The following is a 25,946-nucleotide window of genomic DNA, read 5'->3' as shown; positions in this document are numbered from 1 at the left end:
CCAGGGACTCGAACCCCCGACCTCTTGTAACCCGACACCGTCCCTTAACCATTGGGCTGTCACCCTTTTTTTGATTTAATGCCGACTGTAAAAGTATATACCCCGTACTATTTTCTGTTAACCTTCATCTTCTTCCTTAATACAATCTAGTCGATCAATGTACCAATCCAACACGATTCATTTACAATATAATTTTTGGTTATTCAAACTAATTAGAATTATCAATAATTAGTGTTTATATTATAGAAAAACGAGAAAAAAAATAAATAAAAAACTGGGAAACATCTGTTGCTGTTCGACGGTAACAAGAAAAAAAATGTATTTCTCTTTTGAGCTCATTTTGGACAAAGATTGTAACACGAAATATGTTTCAAATTACCTCTAGAAACTATAAAAATTATCAGTTTAACTCAAATTGAAACAGAACTTTCGAATTAGTTCAAGAATAAAAGTTGTCTTTCTTTGATTTTAAACTTTGACTGTCGAATTCAAAGTGAATAACAAGAATTGAATCCTGAAAATTTGCAGGAAGTTTAAGTGGATGATTCCTAACAACTTCACATTTATAGATTTTGAAAATTGATTCTAAATCGAAATATGGTCAAAAAGATATAGAACAGAGGTCGTGCCGAAAAAAAATAAGTTTATAAATAAATTGGCTTAACAATATTTGATCGTTGTATTTGATATTGATTGTGATAATAAATTTGAGTGACAACCATACATCACGAATCAGTCTTCTTATATTATGTTGCAGTCGAAATTTAACTCACGAGCTAAAAGGAAAAATAAAATAAAATAAATAAATAAAATTGATAAGGACCCTAAACCGATTTTGTTGTTTACCTGATTGAAATTTGTTTTGTAATCCAATTAGAGACAGGAAATCGAATCTCAGTACTCCTTGATTGCTACTGGAACAGTTTCAGCTTTTTAAATTAATATTATGATCTTATATAAATAAATTATGTAAATAATATTAATATTTAATAAGTATAATCATATTAATAATAATATACATACTAATAACACTTATATAAATAAGACTTATATTTCTATTTTAATAGTAATTATAATACTAATAATAATAATAATTACATTCATAATAGTAAATAATAATGATACTAAAAAAAATGTTAATAATAATGTTAGTAATGATAATAATAATAATAAATTGTATTATTTACTAAGAATAATAATAATAACACTAACATAACAACTTACATGTATTTTACTTCCATACATAAAATCTCTTAATAGATTTTTAATATTAATATTTATTTTGATGAAAGTAATAATACATTATTAATATGATATTTATGTTTTAATTTGTAGTTACATTCAATATTACAATTTATTAGTTATGTAATATTTAATAGTTATATCTATAATAACATAGGTTTAGTATTTAATATCTATACCTTATATATATATATATATATATATATATATATATATATATATATATATATATATATATATATATATATATATATATATAAAATAACAATCTATTTATTAATATCATTGATAATGTTACTTAATAATAACACTAATAATGATAATAGTATTAATATAATAATTAAATTCAGTTTGAAATCAAGTTTACTATATATTATAATTATAATATCTTTTAACTGTATACTTTTATTGAATCCTTATTATTTGTTAATTACATATATATTTATTACAATATTATATATGTATAGAAATTCATATATATTTACATATTTATTTATACGTCAATGTTCGTGAATCGTAGGGAATAGTCAAAGGTCAAATGAATTCATGGAAATAGTTCAAACAGTGTGAGACTCAGTTTAATAGACTTTGCTTATCGTATCGAAATCAAATAAGATTTAAGTTTAAATTTGGTCGGAAATTCCCGGGTCATCACAGTACCTATCCGCTAAAGAAATTTCGTCCCGAAATTTGAGTGAGGTCGTCATGGCTAACAATAAATATGTTTCCCTGACGAATATGAGCTGATAAATAAAGTTTTATCATTAATGAATAATACAGATAAAATAATTCGATTACCCGAAGCGTACGAGTGAAGTTATCACAAAATAGTGAAATGAGAAAGACATGTTTCATCATAACTTTTGACTAGTCATGGTTGAATTTAGAAAATAAGGTTCGTCTTAACTTTTGACGTTGTTTTGGTTAAATTCCGGAATTCAAGGAATTTAAAGAAAATCTCCGAAATCTAAAAGATTTGATTCGCTGGCGAATAAGGGAATTAAGATCTCTATAATTAAATACGGTGATCTGCCTCGATTACTACGTCTGATTTTTCCATTATAAATTTACCTTTTCCGTTCCATTAGTTTTCACCATTTCTATACTCAATTCCCAAATTCAAAAGATTTATGAAAATGCTTAACCCTGTTCTGATCCTTGTTCTTATTCTAACTATCGCAATGATCGTTCTTCTTTTCCAACTCCCACCTGAAGAATCTATTTATTTCTATTATGCTCTAGGGATTATTGTATTTATAATCCTCCCGTGTCTTTATATTGCTATACGTACTGATATCCACGGTTTGTAATTTCGGTGTTGTCATTGGGCTTTATATTTTCTCTTATATTTTGGATCTATTTGCCTTTTTATTATCCTCTCGACCTCTAGTAAAGCGAGCAACAGTCCAAAATTCATAGATATGAATTTCGAAATGAACATAGTTAATGTTCTAAGAAAGAAATGGTAATAGCACGATCTTGATTCGTCAATTTACCAGAATATTCGGGAAAGATAGAACTATCAAGAAAATATGTTCTTGATATGTTTATATATCAGATAAAATGTAAGAGTCCTGTAACATGGCACATGATGACGTTATAATCTGTGAATCATCATGTCCCATTTAGAAACTCAGCATGACTTACTGTAATATAATCACGTTGATCAAGTGTCATTATATTACACTAACTTATGCTTCAGTTCCCAACATTACTTCAATAACATTCATATTTTAAGCTCGAAAGTTTACAGAATATAGAAACTAACAGTTTCTATATGATGTAACACTGATATCATGAAGAGATTAATGATTTCAGATAAGAATAGTTATGAAAATATCTTCAGAAATATGGAGGATATTTATAATGAAAGATACGATGATATCTTGGAATTTCTAATATCGATGGATGATGAAGAAAATTTATCCGTAAGGGTTTAGATTCGGAAGCAAGGTATTCGCTAAAGATTTCATCAGAAACACAATCATTTGGATTCTTTGAAGTCAAACTTATTCTTTGTGATTTGTCCACGGTTTCCTTCATAGTTTCGCATAATCCGCTTTTCGGTACTAAATTTTCTATTGAGTGTTTCCAATACCCATTCTTTATCATCAAACTTTCGACAGTTAAGGTCATGTACAGTTTGTGCTGCTGTATTCAGTTTTTTCAGAATTTGTGGTATTGATTTGTAGACTAGGTGCTGTTCAAAATTTCAGAATTGAAGATCATGATTTTAAGAGGTACATGTTATATATATATATATATATATATATATATATATATATATATATATATATATATATATATATATATATATATATATATATATATATATATATACATATATACATATAACTGTTGTTGTAAAATTGTTGCGAGATTCAAAATAATGATTGCTGGTTCCCGGTATTTGATATGGCAATACTCGTTACAAGATGCGGATGAGTATATGATAGGGTTTCAATGAATATAATGATTTTCGAAAAATCAAAGATCAACGGAGTTGCTGGTACATCTTCTGATAATGTCGTGGAATATAAAAGGTTCCTCGGTAACAATAAAAGAGTACACATATATATCAAGGTTATAATAAGGTTGTTTTGAACGAAAAGTCAAAGTTGTCTTCCTGGAGCTGTGACAAAATTGGCTATTTTGAAAAAGAACTGAAATGTTATTTTCGGTAATAACAAGGCCAAAGGAGCTAGCACTGATATGTGTTAAACGTTTACTCAGGTTTCGAGTGTTTTCAGGTACATAACTGTATGCATAAATCTTTCCTTCCGTAGATGAAGTGCGGTTGGTTCGTCCTCTCGATTAAGGTGTTTTCAAGAATCATGAAAGTTTTGAACGCAGATTGTAATCGTCAGAATACAAATGAGGTTTAAGATGAAATCAAGTGGAAAACTTGAAGAAATGTTTAGTTTCATATGTTATAATCAATATTTTAATTCATTTTTAATTGTCCAATCTTGATAGTCCACAGTCGATAGTCTACAGTAACAATCCAATATTTCATATATAGTTTAATATATAATATTCGAATTAATTAATACGTGTCGTGACCCGTATATGTCTCAGACTCGATCACAACTCAAACTATATATATTATTATAGAATCAACCTCAACCCTGTATAGCTAACTCCCGCATTACTGCATATAGAGTGTCTATGGTTATTCCAAATAATATATATAGATGGGTCGATATGATATGTCAAAACCTTGTATACGTGTCGCGATATTTAAAGTGCGTAAAGTAAATAAAAGAAATTAAATGACGATAAATAAAGTTGCGAGAATATAAATTGCGATAAATAAACTTCTATAAATAAATTGCGATAATTAAATTGCGATAAATAAGTTGCGATAAAATAAAATGTAATACGGAATTAACAGTTAGCTAGGAACAGTTAGCTAGGATCTTGTTAGCGTGGTTTCTTAACAAAATTTTATATTGTTAATTAGTCTGTTTCTAATCAATTTTTATTGTGTCCATTATTTCTTCATTATGCCACTTGTTGGATTCTGATAGGTCAAAATCCAAATATGAAATTGAATGAAAATGGTTATTCTGCGGTGAACAGATACGTATGTCGGTGAGTGCAAATAGGATAGTAAATGACTGTTGAATCAGCTTTGACGAATGTACAGTGTAACTTATTAAGGTGAAATCTAAATATTCCTCGGGTATTACCTACCCGTTAAAATATTTTCACCATTAACAATTTGTACAAAAGAATTATTAATTACATTCTTTATGAAAACATATATACATATATATTTTCTTCAGATGTAATCATGGATTTAATGAGTTAATATGATATTAAACTCATTTGATTTACCGTTAGAATAAGAATATATAATCTCTAAAACATTAGAGATTACATAATTGCCATGTCGAACGAAGATAACTGATGTAGAACGTCATGTAGAACGATGATTATACTCGAGGTATAGATTGAGATGTTGAGGCATGTGATATTGAAACTTGGGTTGTTGGTGGTACTGTTGGTGCCGGTGATGCTGCTGAAGCTGGTACGTTTTGCACCATATCCTCCAAATTGATTACTCGAGCGCGAAGTTCGTTGACTTCTTATATTATTCCGGGGTGATCGTCGATAGAACGAGCGAATGAATAAGGTTTAGAATTGTGGATAGAATATAATCGTGTCGAACTACTCTTAAATGAAGCTGAAAATGGGGTTTCGAATAGATTCGCCGGTAGGTGCTTCGGGTTCTTCGCCAAGAGTGCAGGTTGATGGGTGGAAAGAATCGCTTTCTACTCGTCTCCATTAATTAAGTCGACTATGAACCCATCAGATGAATTGAGGATGGATGATTGGTTGATTCATTCTGGTGAAGCTATTTTCGGAGCTTAGGTGAATATCCACGTCGGAATAGCTGTCGAAATAACTATCAGAATAGCTATCGAAATCTGAGGGACTCGAACTGGTTTCAGGATTTATTTCGTACGATCAGATGAAGAGTTTTCGATAAGAAATAGATTATAGGATGTAGATTAGTACCCTGTAATACATAAATTACATATGCATATATAATACTAAAATCCCATAAGTTACGAAGGAATCTACAGAATATGTTAGGCAAAGTGAACGATAACAGAGATGCTAAGATATGAATTAGTAGATACGCTAAGATATGAATTTATCTATACACTGTCTATGCAATAGAGGCAGTAAGACGTGGCTAGACTTTAAGGATGATAAGCAAATAATTTTCGACACTAATGATAAGCAAAACTTTTGACATGCAGACACGGTCGAAGTCCAGACTCACTAATGCATCCTAACAACTTATCAGTTATACACACTAATATAGACCTGATTCGCTAAGACCACCGCTCTGATACCAACTGAAAGAACCCATCCTAATTCATCCGGTCGAAGTCCATACCAATTATAAACGATTCACAACAGTTGATTACATCGCGAGGTACTTGACCTCTATATGATACATTTTACAAACATTGCATTCGTTTTTAAAAGACAAACTTTCATTTACATCAAAAGTTGACGACATGCATACTCTTTCATAATATATCTAACTATAATTGACTTAATAATAATCTTGATGAACACAACAATTCGAATGCAACGTCTTTTGAAATATGCCATGAATGACTCCAAGTAATATTTCTAGAATGAGCAATTGCACAGCGGAAGAATTCTTTCATACCTGAGAATAAACATGCTTTAAAGTGTCAACCAAAAGGTTGGTGAGTTCATTAGTTTAACATCAATAATCATTTCATAAATTTAATAGACCACAAGATTTCATATTTCCATTTCTCATAAACATACGTCCCATGCATAGAGACAAAAATATCATTCATATGGATTGAACACCTGGTAATCGACATTCACAATATGCATATAAGAATATCCTCATCATTCCGAGATCCTCCTTCGGACATGATATAAATTTCGAAGTACTAAAGCATCCGATACTTTGGATGGGGCTTGTTGGGCCCGATAGATCTATCTTTAGAGTTCGCGTCAATTAAGGTGTCTGTTCCCTAATTCTTAGATTACCAGACTTAATAAAAAGGGGCATATTCGATTTAATAATCCAGCCATAGAATGTAGTTTAATTTACTTGTGTCTATTTCGTAAAACAGTTATAAAAATAGCACATTTATTCTCAGTCCCAAAAATATATATTGCAAAAGCATTTAAAAAGGGAGCAAATGAAACTCACGCATATAGATATTGTAAAACAGTTAATAAAGCATTTGCATGTATTCTCAGCCCAAAAATGTAATGAGTAAAAAGGGAGTAAATGAAACTCACGCATATAAATATTGTAAAACAGTTATTAAAACAGTGCATGTATTCTCAGCCCAAAAATGTAATGAGTAAAAGGGAGCAAATGAACTCACCTAATGTATTTTGTAGTAAAAATACATACGACTATATTGAACAATGCAGGGTTGGCCTCGGATTCACGAACCTTAAGGGAGTTGGCCTAAACAAAATAGACTGCAGTTCCAGGGACTCGAACCCCCGACCTCTTGTAACCTGACACCGTCCCTTAACCATTGGACTGTCGCCCTTTTTCTGATTTAATGCCGACTGTAAAAGTATATACCCCGTATTTATTTTCTGTTAACCTTCATCTTCTTCCTTAATACAATCTAGTCGATCAGTATATCAATCCAACACGATTCATTTACAAAATAATTTTTGGTTATTCACACTAATTAGAATTATCAATAATTAGTGTTTATATTATAGAAAAACGAGAAAAATAAATAAATAAAAAACTGGGAAACATCTGTTGCTGTTCGACGGTAACAAGAAAAAAAATGTATTTCTCTTTTGAGCTCGTTTTGGACAAAGATTGTAACACGAAATATGTTTCAAATTACCTCTAGAAACTATAAAAATTATCAGTTTAACTAAAATTGAAATAGAACTTTCGAATTTAGTTCAAGAATAAAAGTTGACTTTCTTTGATTTTAAACTTTGACTGTCGAATTCAAAGTGAATAACAAGAATTGAATCGTGAAAATTTGCGGGAAGTTTAAGTGGATGATTCCTAACAACTTCACATTTATAGATTTTGAAAATTGATTCTAAATCGAAATATGGTCAAAAAGATATAGAACAGAGGTCGTGCCGGAAAAAAAAAGTTTATAAATAAATTAGCTTAACAATATTTGATTGTTGTATTTGATATTGATTGTGATAATAAATCTGAGTGACAACCATACATCACGAATCAGTCTTCTTATATTATGTTGCAATCGAAATTTAACTCACGAGCTAAAAGGAAAAATAAAATAAAATAAATAAATAAAATTGATAAGGACCCTAAACCGATTTTGTTGTTTACCTGATTGAAATTTGTTTTGTAATCCAATTAGAGACATGAAATCGAATCTCATATTTGTTTTGTAATCTAATTAGAGACATGAAATCGAATCTTAGTACTCCTTGATTGCTACTGGAATAGTTTCAGCTTTTAAAATTAATATTATGATCTTATATAAATAAATTATGTAAATAATATTAATATTTAATAAGTATAATCATATTAATAATAATATAAATACTAATAACACTTATATAAATAAGACTTATATTTCTATTTAAATAGTAATTATAATACTAATAATAATAATAATAATTACATTCATAATAGTAAATAATAATGATACTAAAAAAAATGTTAATAATAATGTTAGTAATGATAATAATAATAATAAATTGTATTATTTACTAAGAATAATAATAATAACACTAACATAACAACTTACATGTATTTTACTTCCATACGTAAAATCTCTTAATAGATTTTTAATATTAATATTTATTTTGATGAAAGTAATAATACATTATTAATATGCTATTTATGTTTTAATTTGTAGTTACATTTAATATTACAATTTATTAGTTATGTAATATTTAATAGTTATATCTATAATAACATAGGTTTAGTATTTAATATCTATACCTTAAATATATATATATATATATATATATATATATATATATATATATATATAATAACAATCTATTTATTAATATCATTGATAATGTTACTTAATAATAACACTAATAATGATAATAGTATTAATATAATAATTATATTCAGTTTGAAATCAAGTTTACTATATATTATAATTATAATATCTTTTAACTGTATACTTTTATTGAATCCTTATTATTTGTTAATTACATATATATTTATTACAATATTATATATGTATAGAAATTCATATATATTTACATATTTATTTATACGTCAATGTTTCGTGAATCGTAGGGAATAGTCAAAGGTCAAGTGAATTCATGGAAATAGTTCAAACAGTATGAGACTCAGTTTAATAGACTTTGCTTATCGTATCGAAATCAAATAAGATTTAAGTTTAAATTTGGTCGGAAATTCCCGGGTCATCACATTCTGGACCATTATTCGTTTGACTTGAAGTCGGGAAGAGGAGATAAAAGTATGAAACACTTGAATATAAAAGAAAATATAAAGCTCGACAACAACACATAAATTACTAACCGTGCATATCAATACGTATTGCCACGTAAAGGCACGGGAGAATTAAAATTACTATAACCCTAAGGTAATAGTAAAAGTAAATAAAATCCTCCGGTGGTAGATGAAAGAGAAGAATGACAGATATGAAAGTTAGGAGTATATTAAGGATCAGAACGGGATGGAGTATACTGACGAATGCTTCAAAGTATGAGTTGAGGGAGAAAGAATATAAGGTGTGAGTTGTAAGGAAACGAAGGGGGTGGATTTATAGTAAAATATCCGACAAAGCAATCAAAACAGATGATCATATTTAAAGTGGATCCTAATTTCCTTAATTACCGAAGAATCAATCTTATTACGAATATTTTCTCTAAATCCCTTGAACTCCGAAAATCAATCTTATCTACGTCAAAAGATATGACGAATCTACATTGACTCATTTCATTCTTTTGTAATAGCTTCACTCGTACTCTTCACATAAACAAACTGTTTTATCCATATTACTCAATGATGATAAAACTCTATTTATCAACTCATATTCTTCATAAAAACATTCTTATTGTTAGCCATGACGATCTCGATCAAATTTCGGGGACGAAATTTCTTTAACGGGTAGGTACTGTGACGACCCGAAAATTTTCGACCAAATTTAAACTTAATTCTTATTTAATTTCGACACGATAAGCATAGTCTGTAAAGTTGAGTCTCAAAATTTTTTGAATTGTTTACATGGATTCAATTAACCTTTGACTATTCTCGACGATTCACGAATATCGGTGTAAATAAATATGTAAATATATATGAATTCTATACATAAGTAATATTGTAATATATATATATATATATATATATATATATATATATATATATATATATATATATATATAAAATTAATAAATATTAAAGATTCAATGAATTATATAATTGGTAGATATTATATAATAATTGGTAATATATTAAACTTAATTACAAGTTTGAATATAATTGTTATATTAATATTATTACTAGTATTATTATTAATTAGTATTATTAATAATACTATTAAATAGATTGTTATTATTATTAGTATATATATTGTAATTGAATATTAAATATAGATATTATATATATATATATATATATATATATATATATATATATATATATATATATATATATATATATAATATATATATTTAATATTCAATTACAATATATATACTAATAATAATAACAATCTATTTAATAGTATATATATTGTAATTGAATATTAAATATAGATATTATATATATATATATATATATATATATATATATATATATATATATAACTATTAAATATTACATAATTAATAAATTGTAATAATAAAGGTAATTACAAGTTAAAATATAAATGTTATATTAAAATTATTATTACTTTCATTATTATTATTATTAAAATCAGTATTATTAATAGTATTATTCTCAATATATAATATGTAGATATGAAATTTGATACATGTAATTTGTTATATTATTGTTATTATTAATATTATAAAATTAAAACTTTAATAACTTTAATAAGATTATGATTTAAAAGAATTATTGATTATTATTATAGTTTTCAAAAATTATCATTTTATTATTAAATATCATTAATATTGATATCATTCTTATTATTAGTTTTATTTTGATTATTAATATTAATATTATTATTATTATTTCTATTAATATTTGTATTTTTATTAATTCTAATATTAATAATTGTATTATTATTATTAATGTATTTATATTTAATTATTATTAATATCAAATATATAAAAGTATTTGTATATGATTAAATTCAGATGCATATCGCAATCTAACAATACTTGATTGTCCGTCTCTAATCTGGTCATCAATCGAACCCAATCACAGGAAGATAACATAATTTGTTACAAGTCCTTTTCCCACTTTTTTTTTACTGAATAAAAATCCTGTCGATTCCCATATTCACTACAAAACATTTAGGATCAATTATAACCGCTCCATGAAGTGTTACTCACCCTATATAAGCTGTCGACTGCAATTAGGGAAGGAATTAAAATCAAAACTCAAGAAATATATAAAAAAAATACATACAGAACGTCTGTTCGTGTCAAATTTTTTAAAAGCTCGAATTCGATTCAAATTTCAAATTGTGTTAATGTTGTTTTGTTAGGAATTGTTTACTTAATCTAAATGCAAAATCCTAAACTCCAATTCTTCCTAACGAAGCCAAATTTCGAGGTCAAAGTTTTTAGAATAAAAGTCAACCTTTGTTCTTCAATCAAATTCGGTTTTCCATTTATGTTTTAAGTCCAATTGATGCTTCAGAAAGTTTCTAGGAATGAAATAAAGTATATTTTGTGTTAGAAATTTTGTCTAAAACGATCTAGAAATTGAGAAGTGATTTTGAGTTCATCGATTGTTTACAGCGACTGTTACAGTCAATTTCTTTTATTTTTCTTTTGTTTTGTTTTGTTTTAATTACTCATAATCGTATCTGTATCAGGTATTGATCCTAAAACTAAATAAATAATTAGTAGATAACAATAGCTTGATCTCTGGTCGACTAGTTTGAAAGGAAGAAGTAGAATAGGGAATGAAATATATACAGGTTATAACTAAATTATATAGGTTTAATTCAGGAAAAACGAGAATGGTGCAATGGTTTAGGGGGTTTGCGTATAAGCGGGAGGTCTCGGGTTCGAGCCTGGTCTTGGGCAATCTTTTTATAAAAGCGTTTCAAAGGGTATAACCTCTTATTTTTATTTCTATTATTATTATTATTATTATTATTATTATTATTATTATTATTATTATTATTATTATTATTATTATTATTATTATTATTATTATTATTATTATTATTATTATTATTATTATTGTTATTATGATTATTATTATTATTGATATTAATACATTTATCATTTTTGTTATTATAATTAATATCATTATTATTATAAGTACTATAATTATAATTCAAAACTTATTAGTATTATCATTACTAATATTATTATTGTTAGTATTATTATTACTGTTATTATTACTAGTATTATAATTATTATCATTATTAGCATTAGTAATAAAAGTGTTATCTTTAGAATTATTATTATTATCATTGATATTAGTATTAGAAACATTTAGGAATTATTATTATTATTATTATTATTATTATTATTATTATTATTATTATTATTAATGAAAGTATTATTATTAAGATTATCATTAGTAATAAAATTGTTATAATTATTATTATTAAGTATTATGTACTAATATTAAAAATTATTATTTCCACTACCATTATTACTAAATTATTCATTTTATCAAAAACTACCGATATTATCATTATGAGATTTATAATTAAAAACTATCATCAATATTATTATTAACAAAATTATTAACTTTAATATTTTTATTAGTAACATTAAGTATTATCACTATTATCATTTTTATCATTACAAATAATATTTTGGTATTATTATAATTACTAATTTTAATAAACAAATGTTATATATGTATATATAAATATAAAAACAATATAACATAACAAGATTTAATATTTTTGAATATAAGTTATTAATATAAATAATTATATTATTAATAATAATATATAGATTTATTCGATTACCAGCATATGTATTAGTGGATATCAATAATCAATAATATTAATATATTATGAGTATGTTTGGCGGTAGCTGGTAGCTAGTTGATGTTAACTTTTTAAAAATATTATGGTATTTGTTAAAGTAGTTGAATCTGTTATATAAAAAGTAAAATAACAAAAAGCTAAAAGTTAAAAATTAAACGTTACTTCTAGTAACTTTTAACTTTTAATTTTTTTCCCCTATTTAAAAACTCTAAACTTCTTTAACCAATATGCGTTTTTTCAAAAGTTAAAAACTCGAAGCCAAAGATACTCATAATGTGAGTTTGGTATGGTAATCAAATGCTATTATTCACTTCTCTTTTTTCCTTAAAATAAAAAGTCAAATCATGTAATGATACTTCCATAAAATATATCATCTTCCAAATTTGACTTCTAATGCAAGTATAATGGAATTTTGACTTCTTGTTTTTCTTGCTTTAAATTATCATCCAACTGCAAGTCTTTTGACTTTTTTGTTTTTAAATTCTTTCTCATTTGTCTAAACAACACTAATTGAAGTCCATGCTAGTAAGTTGAACTTAAGTTTATGCTACATATTATAACATTGAGACAAAAACAAGATCAATATCTTAGCTAAGGTAGCCATCTATTCTCTGCATGTAATCATATTTTATCTATGTCTTTTTGGTGAATCAATAACAAATTGAGGGCCATAAATGAGAGGCAGCGAATCTAGTAACCAAAAGGTACTTGAAAACACGTACCGTGCCTTTTTCTAAAGGTAATGGTCCTCTTCTACTTAAGTCTATATGGTCCACTCTATTAACATTTTTAACATTTACATTTAACATTTATTTATTATTATTATTTTTTTTTAGATAAGCGAGGAAACTCTCCTATGAACGAGCACATTGGCTCCCCCATAGAAGTTAAAACCTCGGGTAATCAAGCCCCCCGAGCGCGAGACCTGGTACCGGGTGAATTGCGCATTATGCGCACCCTCTAGTCACACTCCCTTTTTGAACAATGTGTCGTAGCCAAGAATTGAACCCGGGTGGTGTGCTTCATTGGACAACTCGGTGACCACTCAAGCAAGCCTAAATGGTTATTTACATTTAATTTACATATACATATAAATAATACTCGTATGATTGTAATATTGTATAGTTGTGTGGGAGAGTTTGGTGTATTATAATCTTTCTGTATCATGTACAACAACATAACAATAACAACATTACCCCATCTCACGTGTGTGGGGTATGTGGGAGGTAAGACGTAGCCGTCCCGAGTGAAACACTTCAAGAGTAGATAAAGTCTTTCCTCTCTATGTTTGACGGATAAAGAGATTGCTTTCAAGAGGACCCCCGGTCAAAAAATTAAATTAAAAAAAAACTATAACAATAAAAATAAAATAATAAAATAAAAAATACGAAAGAGACGTCATGAATGTAGAGTCAAATTTCCATGAATTTTAAATCATGTCTGAAATTCAATTTAGTCTCTAAGCGGTTGTCAAGTCGACAATAACTCGTCGCATATTGTTGACTCATTTAATAGAGCCGTATACATACATTAAAAAAAAAAATATTTGACCACATACGGACAAACATAAACACACCTAAGCATACATGTCTACCTACATAAACCTACATACATACAAATATACATACACACATACATACATAAACCCGTATCTTAATGAATATATGTATGTATGTATCTTCATGGAGAGCCATTTATGTATCTTCGTGGTAGGGGTATGTATGAGCGCGCATGTATGTATGTGTATGTTTTGAATGTATGTATATGTACACATATTTATGTATGTATGTTTGTTTTTTGGTAAGTATGTTTATGTTTGTTTTTATGTGCTGTGCATATATGTTTGCATGCAAGTATGTGTAAGATTATAGGTTTATGTATGATTAGGTATGTATTTAGGCAGGAATGTTTAGGGATGTTTGTATGTGCGTATATATCATTTTGCATGTATGTATGTGTATGTTTATAGGTTTACGTAGGATTAGGTATGTATGTTTATGTATGTATGTATGTATGTATGTATGTATGTATGTATGTATGTATGTATGTATGTATGTATGTATGTATGTTTATGGATGTATGTATGTATGTTTATGTAGGTTCGTATGTATGTATGTATGCATGTATGTTTGTATGCGTGTATGTATGTATGTATGTAAGTACGTAGGTATGTTTCAGGTATGTATGTCTTATACATACATTCAAAACATATACATACATACATGCGCACGCATACATACCCCTACCACGAAGATACATAAATGGCTCTCCATGTATCATGTGCATATATGAAATATAATAATCGATATCGAGTTGATGGATATATTTATTTACACCTTATTCTATGTTGTATAATAAATATTGATGTTCTCATTTTACAACTAAAATTCATAATATTTTAATTGTAATTGTTATTATAGTAAAAAAAAAAAAAAACAGAAAAACTACCATAACATCTTTTACTATATATTGTACTACTAAAAGTCATAATAGTAATATTTATGGATGAGGACCTTTTAATTTTAATAATAATCGTTATTATGGTCTAGTATTTTATTTTAAGATGTCTCAAATTAAATGTCCATTTCTATAAATGAAAAAGAATACGATAAATAAATTCTATTATGCTTTTAATGTATGTGAATAACATTAAAGGGGAAGAAAAAATAAAGGTAAAATAGAAAAGTAGCAAAATGTACATTATTTTCATGACATTTTTATAAATTATTTTTCAAATACAACAACTATTCATATCCCATTTAAGCACGTTAAGTGTTTGTCGTTAGATAAAAATATAAACATAGTTTTTATTTTTATATTCATATTCATATTCATATTCATTCATATATATTTCATATAATTATTATATTATATTATATTATTATATTATTATACCTACATACTAAAACACGCGCCAAAATTCGTCGTTTCAGTTATTTCAGTTATTTATACCTATATTCATATTCATTCATATATATTTCATATAATTATTATATTATATTATATTATTATATTATTATTATATTATACCTACATACTAAAACACGCGCCAAAATTCGTCATTTCAGTTATTTCGACCTGTCATTTTGAGCTTGTGTTCACACTACAAACGGTCCCTCGAATTTGGCTCAATTTACACAACGTCCCCTCAAGTTTACATTTATCCAGGGGTGAAAAGCGTAAATATATATTTTTATTAAAATAAAAGAAACTAATTCCACCCAATTTTTAAAGGGTTCTATATTCTCGCTCGGTTCGAGTTAAATTTTTCCGAGACCACCGTTCAACTCGAAAAATTTTTACGAACACAACGCGACTAGCTATACGCGAAACGGACATCGTTAAAAAAATAATAAATATTTCGGGCTATATTTCATACATATATTAAGTACCAAACAACGTATATCAAAATTCGACCGCGCGTTAAATACAATCGCAGCAACGCGCGGTCGAATTTTTTTCTAGTTATATAATCATATTCATATTTGATATAGATAAATATTGAAATTGATCGAATTAAAAATAACGGTAAATATTTCTTTTAAGAAAGTGACAGAATTTTCAGTTCACTCTCTGCGCACATTCTTAACAAAAATAACAAACTGAATACCTTTCCACCGTCCGATTCTTATATCTATATCTATATCTATCTATCACTACTCATTTCTTCTCTCTCCTCAACGGCCTACTACTAGTACATTACACTTCGGTCCTTACACAAAACTGTTATACCATGGATAACAACAACAGATGCAAAATCACAGATCAGATTTTAGGTACACAATCACACGGCGGCGTACGGCGGAGCAGAGAAACTGATATCACAAGCTCCGGTTCTGATAAGAAACGAAAATTTAATCATCGAGATCAGGAGAATGCGATTCATCTGGAAAATCACTGCCGAAGTGAATACATCGTGAATTCGCCGGATAATGCTGTTTTTCCGGCGGAATCCGGTAGTTCTGATCATGTTTCCTCGTCTTCTTTCGAAAGTGATTTGAGCTTAGATCTGAAGGTAAACTTCAAAATTCTATAGATATACACGCTGTGTCGATGATACTTAAAAACTGTTAATGTTAATTACGTCGATTAATTATTATGTGATGTGAATATAAATTGTAAAATTCGAACTATGCATGTATATAGATTCGTATTAATTATTAATTGTATATACTGTGAAGTAATAAATTAATTTGTATTAATATGAACGTTTAACGTTTAATTACAGGCGGAGCTTCGTTCTGAAACCTCCATGTGTAGCAACGCCGGTTTCAGGTTAACGATTTATTAATTTCTCATTAATTTATTTAATTTAAATCAATTTGAATTCCGAAACTGAAAATTAAATATATGAGCTCCTAATTTCTGTTACCGTTCATATTCTCTATAAATTCACCTGTATATATATGTTTTCTATTTCATGATGTGTAACAGTAAGGAGACTAGTGCATCTAGTGAAATTATTTGTCTAGATTCAAGCGAAATGGAGTCATCTTCAACGTTGAAGAAAAAACCGAAAGCTAAATCGGCAGCCGTTTCGTGTCATAAGTCGGTGACAGTGTCGAATTGTCCTACGGATGCCGAGATCAACGAGTTTTTCGCCATAGCCGAAAAGAAGGAACAAAAACGATTCATGGACAAGTAAGTAATTAGCCTAAAAATCATGCACGTGCTAAACTACTGTTGAATGTAATACATCCTATTAATAGACTAATAATAGTGATCATACATCAAACAGTAAAATTAATTAAAGATGTACTAATTGTGTTGTTGATTAATCAGGTACAATTATGATATCGTGAATGATGTAGAGATGGAAGGTAGGTACCAGTGGGTTAGATTAAAGCCATAATTGTACCAGCTAGCAAATGAACATGACCAGGTTAAATTATGCTTAGGTATAATTGTCATTAAAATTATAGTAATAATTGTTGCACGTTAGATTATTATTGCTGCAACAGTTTGGGAAATATTTGCATTTTGTATAGGTAAATTATCAATTTCTGAATATGTTTAAAAGAGCTTTAATTAATCTTCATTGATTTGTGTACTGGGTGACATAATGGAAGCTTCTTCTGCAACAAAAATTTGAAGTAACTATCACTATCTACACACTGGACTGCACTATACTGCTACTATGCATCACAGTGTCACTAATTTTTGTGGGGTATGGTGTAATTTTTTCATATGATAAATAAACATAGGGATTCGAGCCCACACTTTTAAGGCAGTAGTACCAGAAACTACAATATATGGGATACTTTACTATTCATTATTGAACCAAAATGTTTCTATCTGCATGATGTTAAAGGACATGATCTTTACCTTTGATAAATTATTTTTTTATTGATATATCAAATTTATGGATTGCATCATCGACGAGTTTGGAAGAAAAATCTTATCTGAAAAAGTTGCAAGCTTTTCCAAAGAAGAATATAAATGGAAAGTGTTATCTTGATCAAACTACTATCCACATGAAAACAAATTATTCCATTTTAAAGAAGGGTCTCTGTATAGCTATCATACAATGGGCATGTTGTTGTACTACTTTTGCTTCCTCTACTTAAAGATGAATCTTTAAAATGCATAATTGTGTGTATGCATTATATAAAATGTGACCGTTCACCATTGTACATAGAGTGCAAAGATAGTTGGTCACTAGTTTTATGTAACTTCAAGATCACACTTTTTGAATTTTTAGTTACTTTTTTTTCTGGGAATTTTGATTCACTTATATTGCTTTTATTAAGATTTAAGATGGTATGTACCTTTTTGACACACGCATAGGATTACTATACTTTCTAAAAGACAAAACTCTGTAGCATTATTCATCAATAGTAACTAGGGGTATTTTTGTCATTTCACTTTTTTTTTTTTGTCTCCAACGATAAAAGAAGCAACTTTCGTAAAAGAACCAACCCTTCAAAATTACCAAAAATGCCGAACAAAATTCTTTAAAATCAACTACCTTTTTTTTCCTCAACGATAAAAGAGATAACTTTCATAAAAGGAACAATCCTTCAATGCTACCAAAAGATGTCGAAAAACATTCTTTTTTACAAAATAGATCAACTAACTTTAAAAAAAAAAAGAACGCTAAAAGAAACAACTTTCACAAAAGGAACAACCCTTCAATATTAGATGTCGAAAAAAAATATTTTTCACAAAATAGATCAAGAATTTTTTTTTAACTAGATAATTCTGGTCAGTATCACTACTAGAAAATCTGGAATTACCGACGGCAAAATCTGTCCCAAATCCGTCCCAAAACACGTTTACCGACGGATTTTCGACGGATTTTGTCCGACCCTAAAATCGCCCTCGGTAAAATTTAGGGACGGATTTTGCGACGGCAGTAAAATTTAGCGACAGATTTCCGACGACAATGTTTGGGACGGATTTGCTTCTGATTTGCTTCGGATGTTCATTAGGTTTTTACGACGGATTTGCTACGGATTAATTAGCGACGGACATTTTTACCGACGGATTCGTCCCAAATCCGTCGCTAATTACCGACGGATTAGGGACGTCCATATATTTATATATTTTTTTAAATTACGATTTAGACGAAAACGTATGGACACTCATTCCTAAATGCATCTATATTAGTTAACAACCATTTTAAAAATACTAAGTAGCGTATGAATGTAAACACACGTACGAGCATGCGTATATTCAATAACAACGATTATGAAACTTATATACAAAAACACTACATATTAGGTATAAGTCCGACAAACGTATAATATGTGACGACCCGGGAATTTCCGACTAAATTTAAACTTAATCTTTATATGTATTAGACACGATAAGCAAAGTCTATAATGTTGAGTCTCGAAAATTTTGAAACTACGTTCATATATTCAAGTACTCTTGACCTACTCCCGACGATTCACGAACAGTTGTGTGTAAATAAGTGTGTAAATATAAATATATAAATATAAATATAAGTGTATATATAATATTTTGAATTAATAAAGTCCCCATTAATTAATTGGAATTAAAAATATAAAAAAAAATAGAATAATTAAGTAACTATTAAAAAGAATTTATATAAATGATATTATTATGATTAAATATATATATATATATATATATACATATATATATATATATACATATATATATATATATACATATATATATATATATATATATATATATATATATATATATAATTAAGTAACTATTAAAAAGAACTTATATAAATGATATTATTATGATTATATATATATATATATATATATATATATATATATATATATATATATATATATATATATATATATATATATATATATATATATATATATATATATATGATTCCTATACAAACTTATATTATAGGAAATATAAAAATATTAAATGATCAAACATGTTATGTAAACTATTAAGTATTACATAATTAAGGATATTTAATACTAATATATTAAATGTAATTATAATTAAAATATAGTTGTATTATTATTACTTCATTATTATTAGTAATATTAAATATTAATATTAAAATTAATGTTATTAATAGTACTAAATATAATATCTAGATAGGAAATTTAATATAATTAATGTGTTGTAAAAATTATTATTATTAAACTTATTAAAAGTTATCATGAATATTAGTATCATTAAATAATATTATTATCAATTTTATTATCAATATTATCAAACTTATCAAAATTATCATTTTTGTTATTAATAATATTACCATATTATTATTATTATTATTATTATTATTATTATTATTATTATTATTATCAATATTATTATCAACGTTATTAAAATCATTTTTAATATTGATATTTATAATTATTATCATTGTTATTCAGATTATTATTATTATTTATTATTAGTATGAATAATATTGTTATTACCATTTTTATAATTAATATCATTATTATTATTATTTATTATTATTATTATAATTATTAATATAATAATTATTATTTTTATTATTAATATTTATTAGAAAATAATAAAAATTATTAGTAGTATCATTAATAAAATCACTATTATCATTTGACATTAACTATTATTAAACTTATTAAAATTTTCATTTTTAGTTATTATTAATATAATTATTATTAATCAGTATTATTATTATTATTAATATACCTATTAATTATTAATATAAAAAAAGAGTACGAATTCAATTGCACATCTCGATCAACCCTGTAGTTAATTCTTGTTTCTGTCTCTCAACTAGAATACAAATCGAAAGGAATCACAGAAAAACAACAAATTCAGTTAGCAATTCCTATCTAATTTTTATTATTTTTTATTTTATTTTTTCTGCTCTTAAATAACTGATTGATACGTTTGTCGACTATAAGGCAAAGGATTACTCAGAGTTATTACCAGAATATATTCAAAAATCAATAACAAGTCTTACAATATAAATTATAACACTGCAACTGGGAATTTACATAAAAAGAATGAAGAACCATCAGGTAATACTCTGTTCGCGTGTTAAATTTTGAAAGACTCTAATTCTAATTTAATTGTAAAATGTATTAATGAAGTTTTGTTAGTAATACTCTAAACGATCTTACTGCAAAATTTTAGGTTCCAATTCATCTTAACGATTGAGAATTTTCGAGTCAAAGATTATAATTTAAAAGTCAAATGTTTCGTTTATCACAAAATTTGAATTCGTTGTTATGTTTTAAGTAAAATTGAGGAATGAGAAAGTTTCCAGAAAGGATTTAGAACTTATTTCATTCATGAATCATACTCTAAAACGATCTAAAAATTCGAATTGGAATTTGAGTTCATACGGGTTCAACGCAATTGATACAGTTTCGTTTTATATTTTTTTTATTTTATTTCCTTCTGTTTTAATTAATTAAACCAACTCCTAATCATTTATGTATCAATTGTAAATCCATAAATTAATTAAGAAACGTTTTGTTGATTGAGTTTAATCCTGGGTTGTTTAGAATGGTGAAGAAAGAGATGAAAAATGAAGACATAAATATTTTGGATTATATATACTGGAATATGAATTAAATCATAAATATAAAAATGGAGAAATGGTTCGAGAGGGTGTGGATTATTCGAGAGGTCGGGGGTTCGAGCCCGGTTTGAGGATTTTCTTTTTAGAAACTCTTTTAAAGTTAGCTTTTATTTTTAAAACTTATTATTAACATTATTATTGTTATTATTATTATTATTACTATTAATATTATGATTATCATTATTATTATTGTTATGTTATTATTAGAAATTATTATTATGATTGATATTATAGTTATTAGTATTATTATTGCTAGTAATAATAGTTATCATTTAATATTAATAATTAAAATTACAATTATGACTACTATTATTATTATTATTAAGTTAAGTATTATTATTACTATCATACTACAAATTAATATTATTTTCATAAATATTCGCATTGTATCATTTCTAGTATTATTACTGTTAATAACAACAAAAGTATTATTAATATGATTACCATCATTAGTACCGTTAATGTAACATCCTCAATCGGGCCTAGTTGTAAGATTACTATTTTGCCCTTAAGTTAGTATTGTGTTACTATATGCTTTTATTTTTATTTAATATTTATTATTATTTAATGATGTGGTTAGGACCATTTTGTGACAAGGGTCACAGAACATGTTTGTTTATTTAATTTGGACTTCGTTTGGGTTGTCAAATGTTGTACGAAAGATATCAGATAACTGATAAATACCCGTGTGTTGCTCAGTGTGGGATTTTAACCCACTTTAGATGACTAGTGAGCTGTGTTCTTCTCATTTTCCAGACTCTTCCACACACACTCCCGTACCTTCATCTCTTTCACCTAATTTACCCTAATCTTTAATCCTTATTTTAGAGCTCGAATCATTTACATCTTTGTGTTCCTTGTGATTTACTGATTCTAACAAGGTAAGATTCATAGCTTTTCATGCTTTAATCTTCAAGAAAATGGAGTTTTTGTGTTAGTTTTTATAAAGTGTGTATTTTGGGTCAAAGTGGTTAGATTTGATGTTGTTTGAGTCCAAATCTTGTGGGTTTATGTTTCTACATGTTTAGTGTCTTTGATTTGGTCAGTTTTGAGGTCATAATCGAGCTTTAGAGCAAGAATTGGTAGATTTTGGGTGAAACCCGTCACTTTGGCTTCAGCTTCCGCAGATAAACACAGTTGGCCGAGTGTGTCGAGACACTCGACCGACCGACTCGACAATCGGCCGAGTGTGTCTGTGAGAGACCATCGACCGAGTGACTAGACACTCGGCCGAGTGAGTGAAGACAGTCGGCTGACTGTCTCTGACAGTCGACCGAGTGTCTTGGGCAGTGAAATATTTTACCAAGGGTTGATTTTTAGCCGTTATGCTGCCCGTTTTTATTTTGATGTAAATTTGTTAAGTAAAAAAATTTTAGCGGATACTTTTTCTGACAAAAATTTCAGTATTGTACTGTTTTGTGCTTTCGGATAGAAACTAACTTGTGTATATGTTTTTCTTAGGAGAAAAGGAGAAAGAGAAGGTTCAGTGATTAGATAGCTGAATATCTTCTCGTTTTGAAATGTCCTGTTCTTATTGATTAAAAACGTTCCATATTAATTGATTTCATTGCGAGGTTTTGACCTCTATATGAGACGTTTTTCAAAGACTGCATTCATTTTTAAAACAAACCATAACCTTTATTTCATAAATAAAGGTTTAAAAAGCTTTACGTAGATTATCAAATAATGATAATCTAAAATATCCTGTTTACACACGACCATTACATAATGGTTTACAATACAAATATGTTACATCGAAATCAGTTTCTTGAATGCAGTTTTTACACAATATCATACAAACATGGACTCCAAATCTTGTCCTTATTTTAGTATGCAACAGCGGAAGCTCTTAGTATTCACCTGAGAATAAACATGCTTTAAACGTCAACAAAAATGTTGGTGAGTTATAGGTTTAACCTATATATATCAAATCGTAACAATAGACCACAAGATTTCATATTTCAATACACATCCCATACATAGAGATAAAAATCATTCATATGGTGAACACCTGGTAACCGACATTAACAAGATGCATATATAAGAATATCCCCATCATTCCGGGACACCCTTCGGATATGATATAAATTTCGAAGTACTAAAGCATCCGGTACTTTGGATGGGGTTTGTTAGGCCCAATAGATCTATCTTTAGGATTCGCGTCAATTAGGGTGTCTGTTCTCTAATTCTTAGATTACCAGACTTAATAAAAAGGGGCATATTCGATTTCGATAATTCAACCATAGAATGTAGTTTCACGTACTTGTGTCTATTTTGTAAATCATTTATAAAACCTGCATGTATTCTCATCCCAAAAATATTAGATTTTAAAAGTGGGACTATAACTCACTTTCACAGATTTTTACTTCGTCGGGAAGTAAGACTTGGCCACTGGTTGATTCACGAACCTATAACAATATATACATATATATCAAAGTTTGTTCAACATATATTTACAACACTTTTAATATATTTTGATGTTTTAAGTTTATTAAGTCAGCTGTCCTCGTTAGTAACCTACAACTAGTTGTCCACAGTTAGATGTACAGAAATAAATCGATAAATATTATCTTGAATCAATCCACGACCCAGTGTATACGTATCTCAGTATTGATCACAACTCAAACTATATATATTTTGGAATCAACCTCAACCCTGTATAGCTAACTCCAACATTCACATATAGAGTGTCTATGGTTGGTCCGAAATATATATAGATGTGTCGACATGATAGGTCAAAACATTGTATACGTGTCTATGGTATCTCAAGATTACATAATATACAATACAAGTTGATTAAGTTATGGTTGGAATAGATTTGTTACCAATTTTCACGTAGCTAAAATGAGAAAAATTATCCAATCTTGTTTTACCCATAACTTCTTCATTTTAAATCCGTTTTGAGTGAATAAAATTGCTATGGTTTCATATTGAACTCTATTTTATGAATATAAACAGAAAAAGTATAGATTTATAGTCGGAAGAATAAGTTACAAGTCGTTTTTGTAAAGGTAGTCATTTCAGTCGAAAGAACGACGTCTAGATGACCATTTTAGAAAACATACTTCCACTTTGAGTTTAACCATAATTTTTTTGATATAGTTTCATGTTTATAATAAAAATCATTTTCCCAGAATAACAACTTTTGAATCAAAGTTTATCATAGTTTTTAATTAACTAACCCAAAACAGCCCGCGGTGTTACTACGACGGCGTAAATCCAGTTTTACGGTGTTTTTCGTGTTTCCAGGTTTTAAATCATTAAGTTAGCATATCATATAGATATAGAACATGTGTTTAGTTAATTTTAAAAGTCAAGTTAGAAGGATTAACTTTTATTTGCGAACAAGTTTAGAATTAACTAAACTATGTTCTAGTGATTACAAGTTTAAACCTTCGAATAAGATAGCTTTATATGTATGAATCAAATGATGTTATGAACATCATTACTACCTAAAGTTCCTTGGATAAACCTACTGAAAATGAGAAAAATGGATCTAGCTTCAAAGGATCCTTGGATGGCTTGAAAGTTCTTGAAGCAGAATCATGACACGAAAACAATTTCAAGTAAGATTTCCACTCGAAATAAGATTGTTATAGTTATAGAAATTGAATTAAAGTTTGAATATGATTATTACATTGTATTAGAAAGATAACCTACTGTAAGTAACAAAGGTTTCTTGATCTTGGATGATTACTTGGAATGGATTTAGAAAACTTGGAAGTAAACTTGCAATCTTGGAAGTATTCTTGATTTTATGAAACTAGAACTTTTGGAATTTATGAAGAACACTTAGAACTTGAAGATAGAACTTGAGAGAGATCAATTAGATGAAGAAAATTGAAGAATGAAAGTGTTTGTAGGTGTTTTTGGTCGTTGGTATATGGATTAGATATAAAGGATATGTAATTTTGTTTTCATGTAAATAAGTCATGAATGATTACTCATATTTTTATAATTTTATGAGATATTTCATGCTAGTTGCCAAATGATGTTTCCCACATGTGTTAGGTGACTCACATGGGCTGCTAAGAGCTGATCATTGGAGT

The 25,946-nt window shown here is 27.5% G+C and overlaps 1 protein-coding gene across 5 annotated transcripts; it reads left to right on the top strand.

The window, feature by feature from the left end:
• The first annotated feature begins 16,552 nt into the window (after nt 1–16,552).
• LOC139873159 (cyclin-dependent kinase inhibitor 7-like) lies at nt 16,553–18,309 on the top strand. Of its 5 annotated transcripts, none has more exons than XM_071861091.1 (5): nt 16,553–16,899; nt 17,113–17,159; nt 17,319–17,525; nt 17,667–17,766; nt 17,873–18,309. In XM_071861091.1, exons 1-4 carry the CDS (start codon nt 16,618–16,620, stop codon nt 17,734–17,736), a joined length of 606 nt encoding a protein of 201 aa, XP_071717192.1. In that variant the 5' UTR covers nt 16,553–16,617; the 3' UTR covers nt 17,737–17,766; nt 17,873–18,309. The 5 variants fall into 5 exon arrangements, with proteins under 5 accessions (XP_071717192.1, XP_071717190.1, XP_071717193.1 ...); XM_071861089.1 differs by having other exon boundaries at nt 17,667–17,782; XM_071861092.1 differs by having other exon boundaries at nt 17,954–18,308.
• Nucleotides 18,310–25,946: the final 7,637 nt, after the last annotated feature.

Source organism: Rutidosis leptorrhynchoides, chromosome 10 (genome assembly GCF_046630445.1).
Source record: "Rutidosis leptorrhynchoides isolate AG116_Rl617_1_P2 chromosome 10, CSIRO_AGI_Rlap_v1, whole genome shotgun sequence".
Lineage (NCBI taxonomy): Eukaryota > Viridiplantae > Streptophyta > Magnoliopsida > Asterales > Asteraceae > Rutidosis > Rutidosis leptorrhynchoides.
Note: the sequence above shows the minus strand (reverse complement) of the source record. Positions and strands in the feature narration are given on the sequence as shown.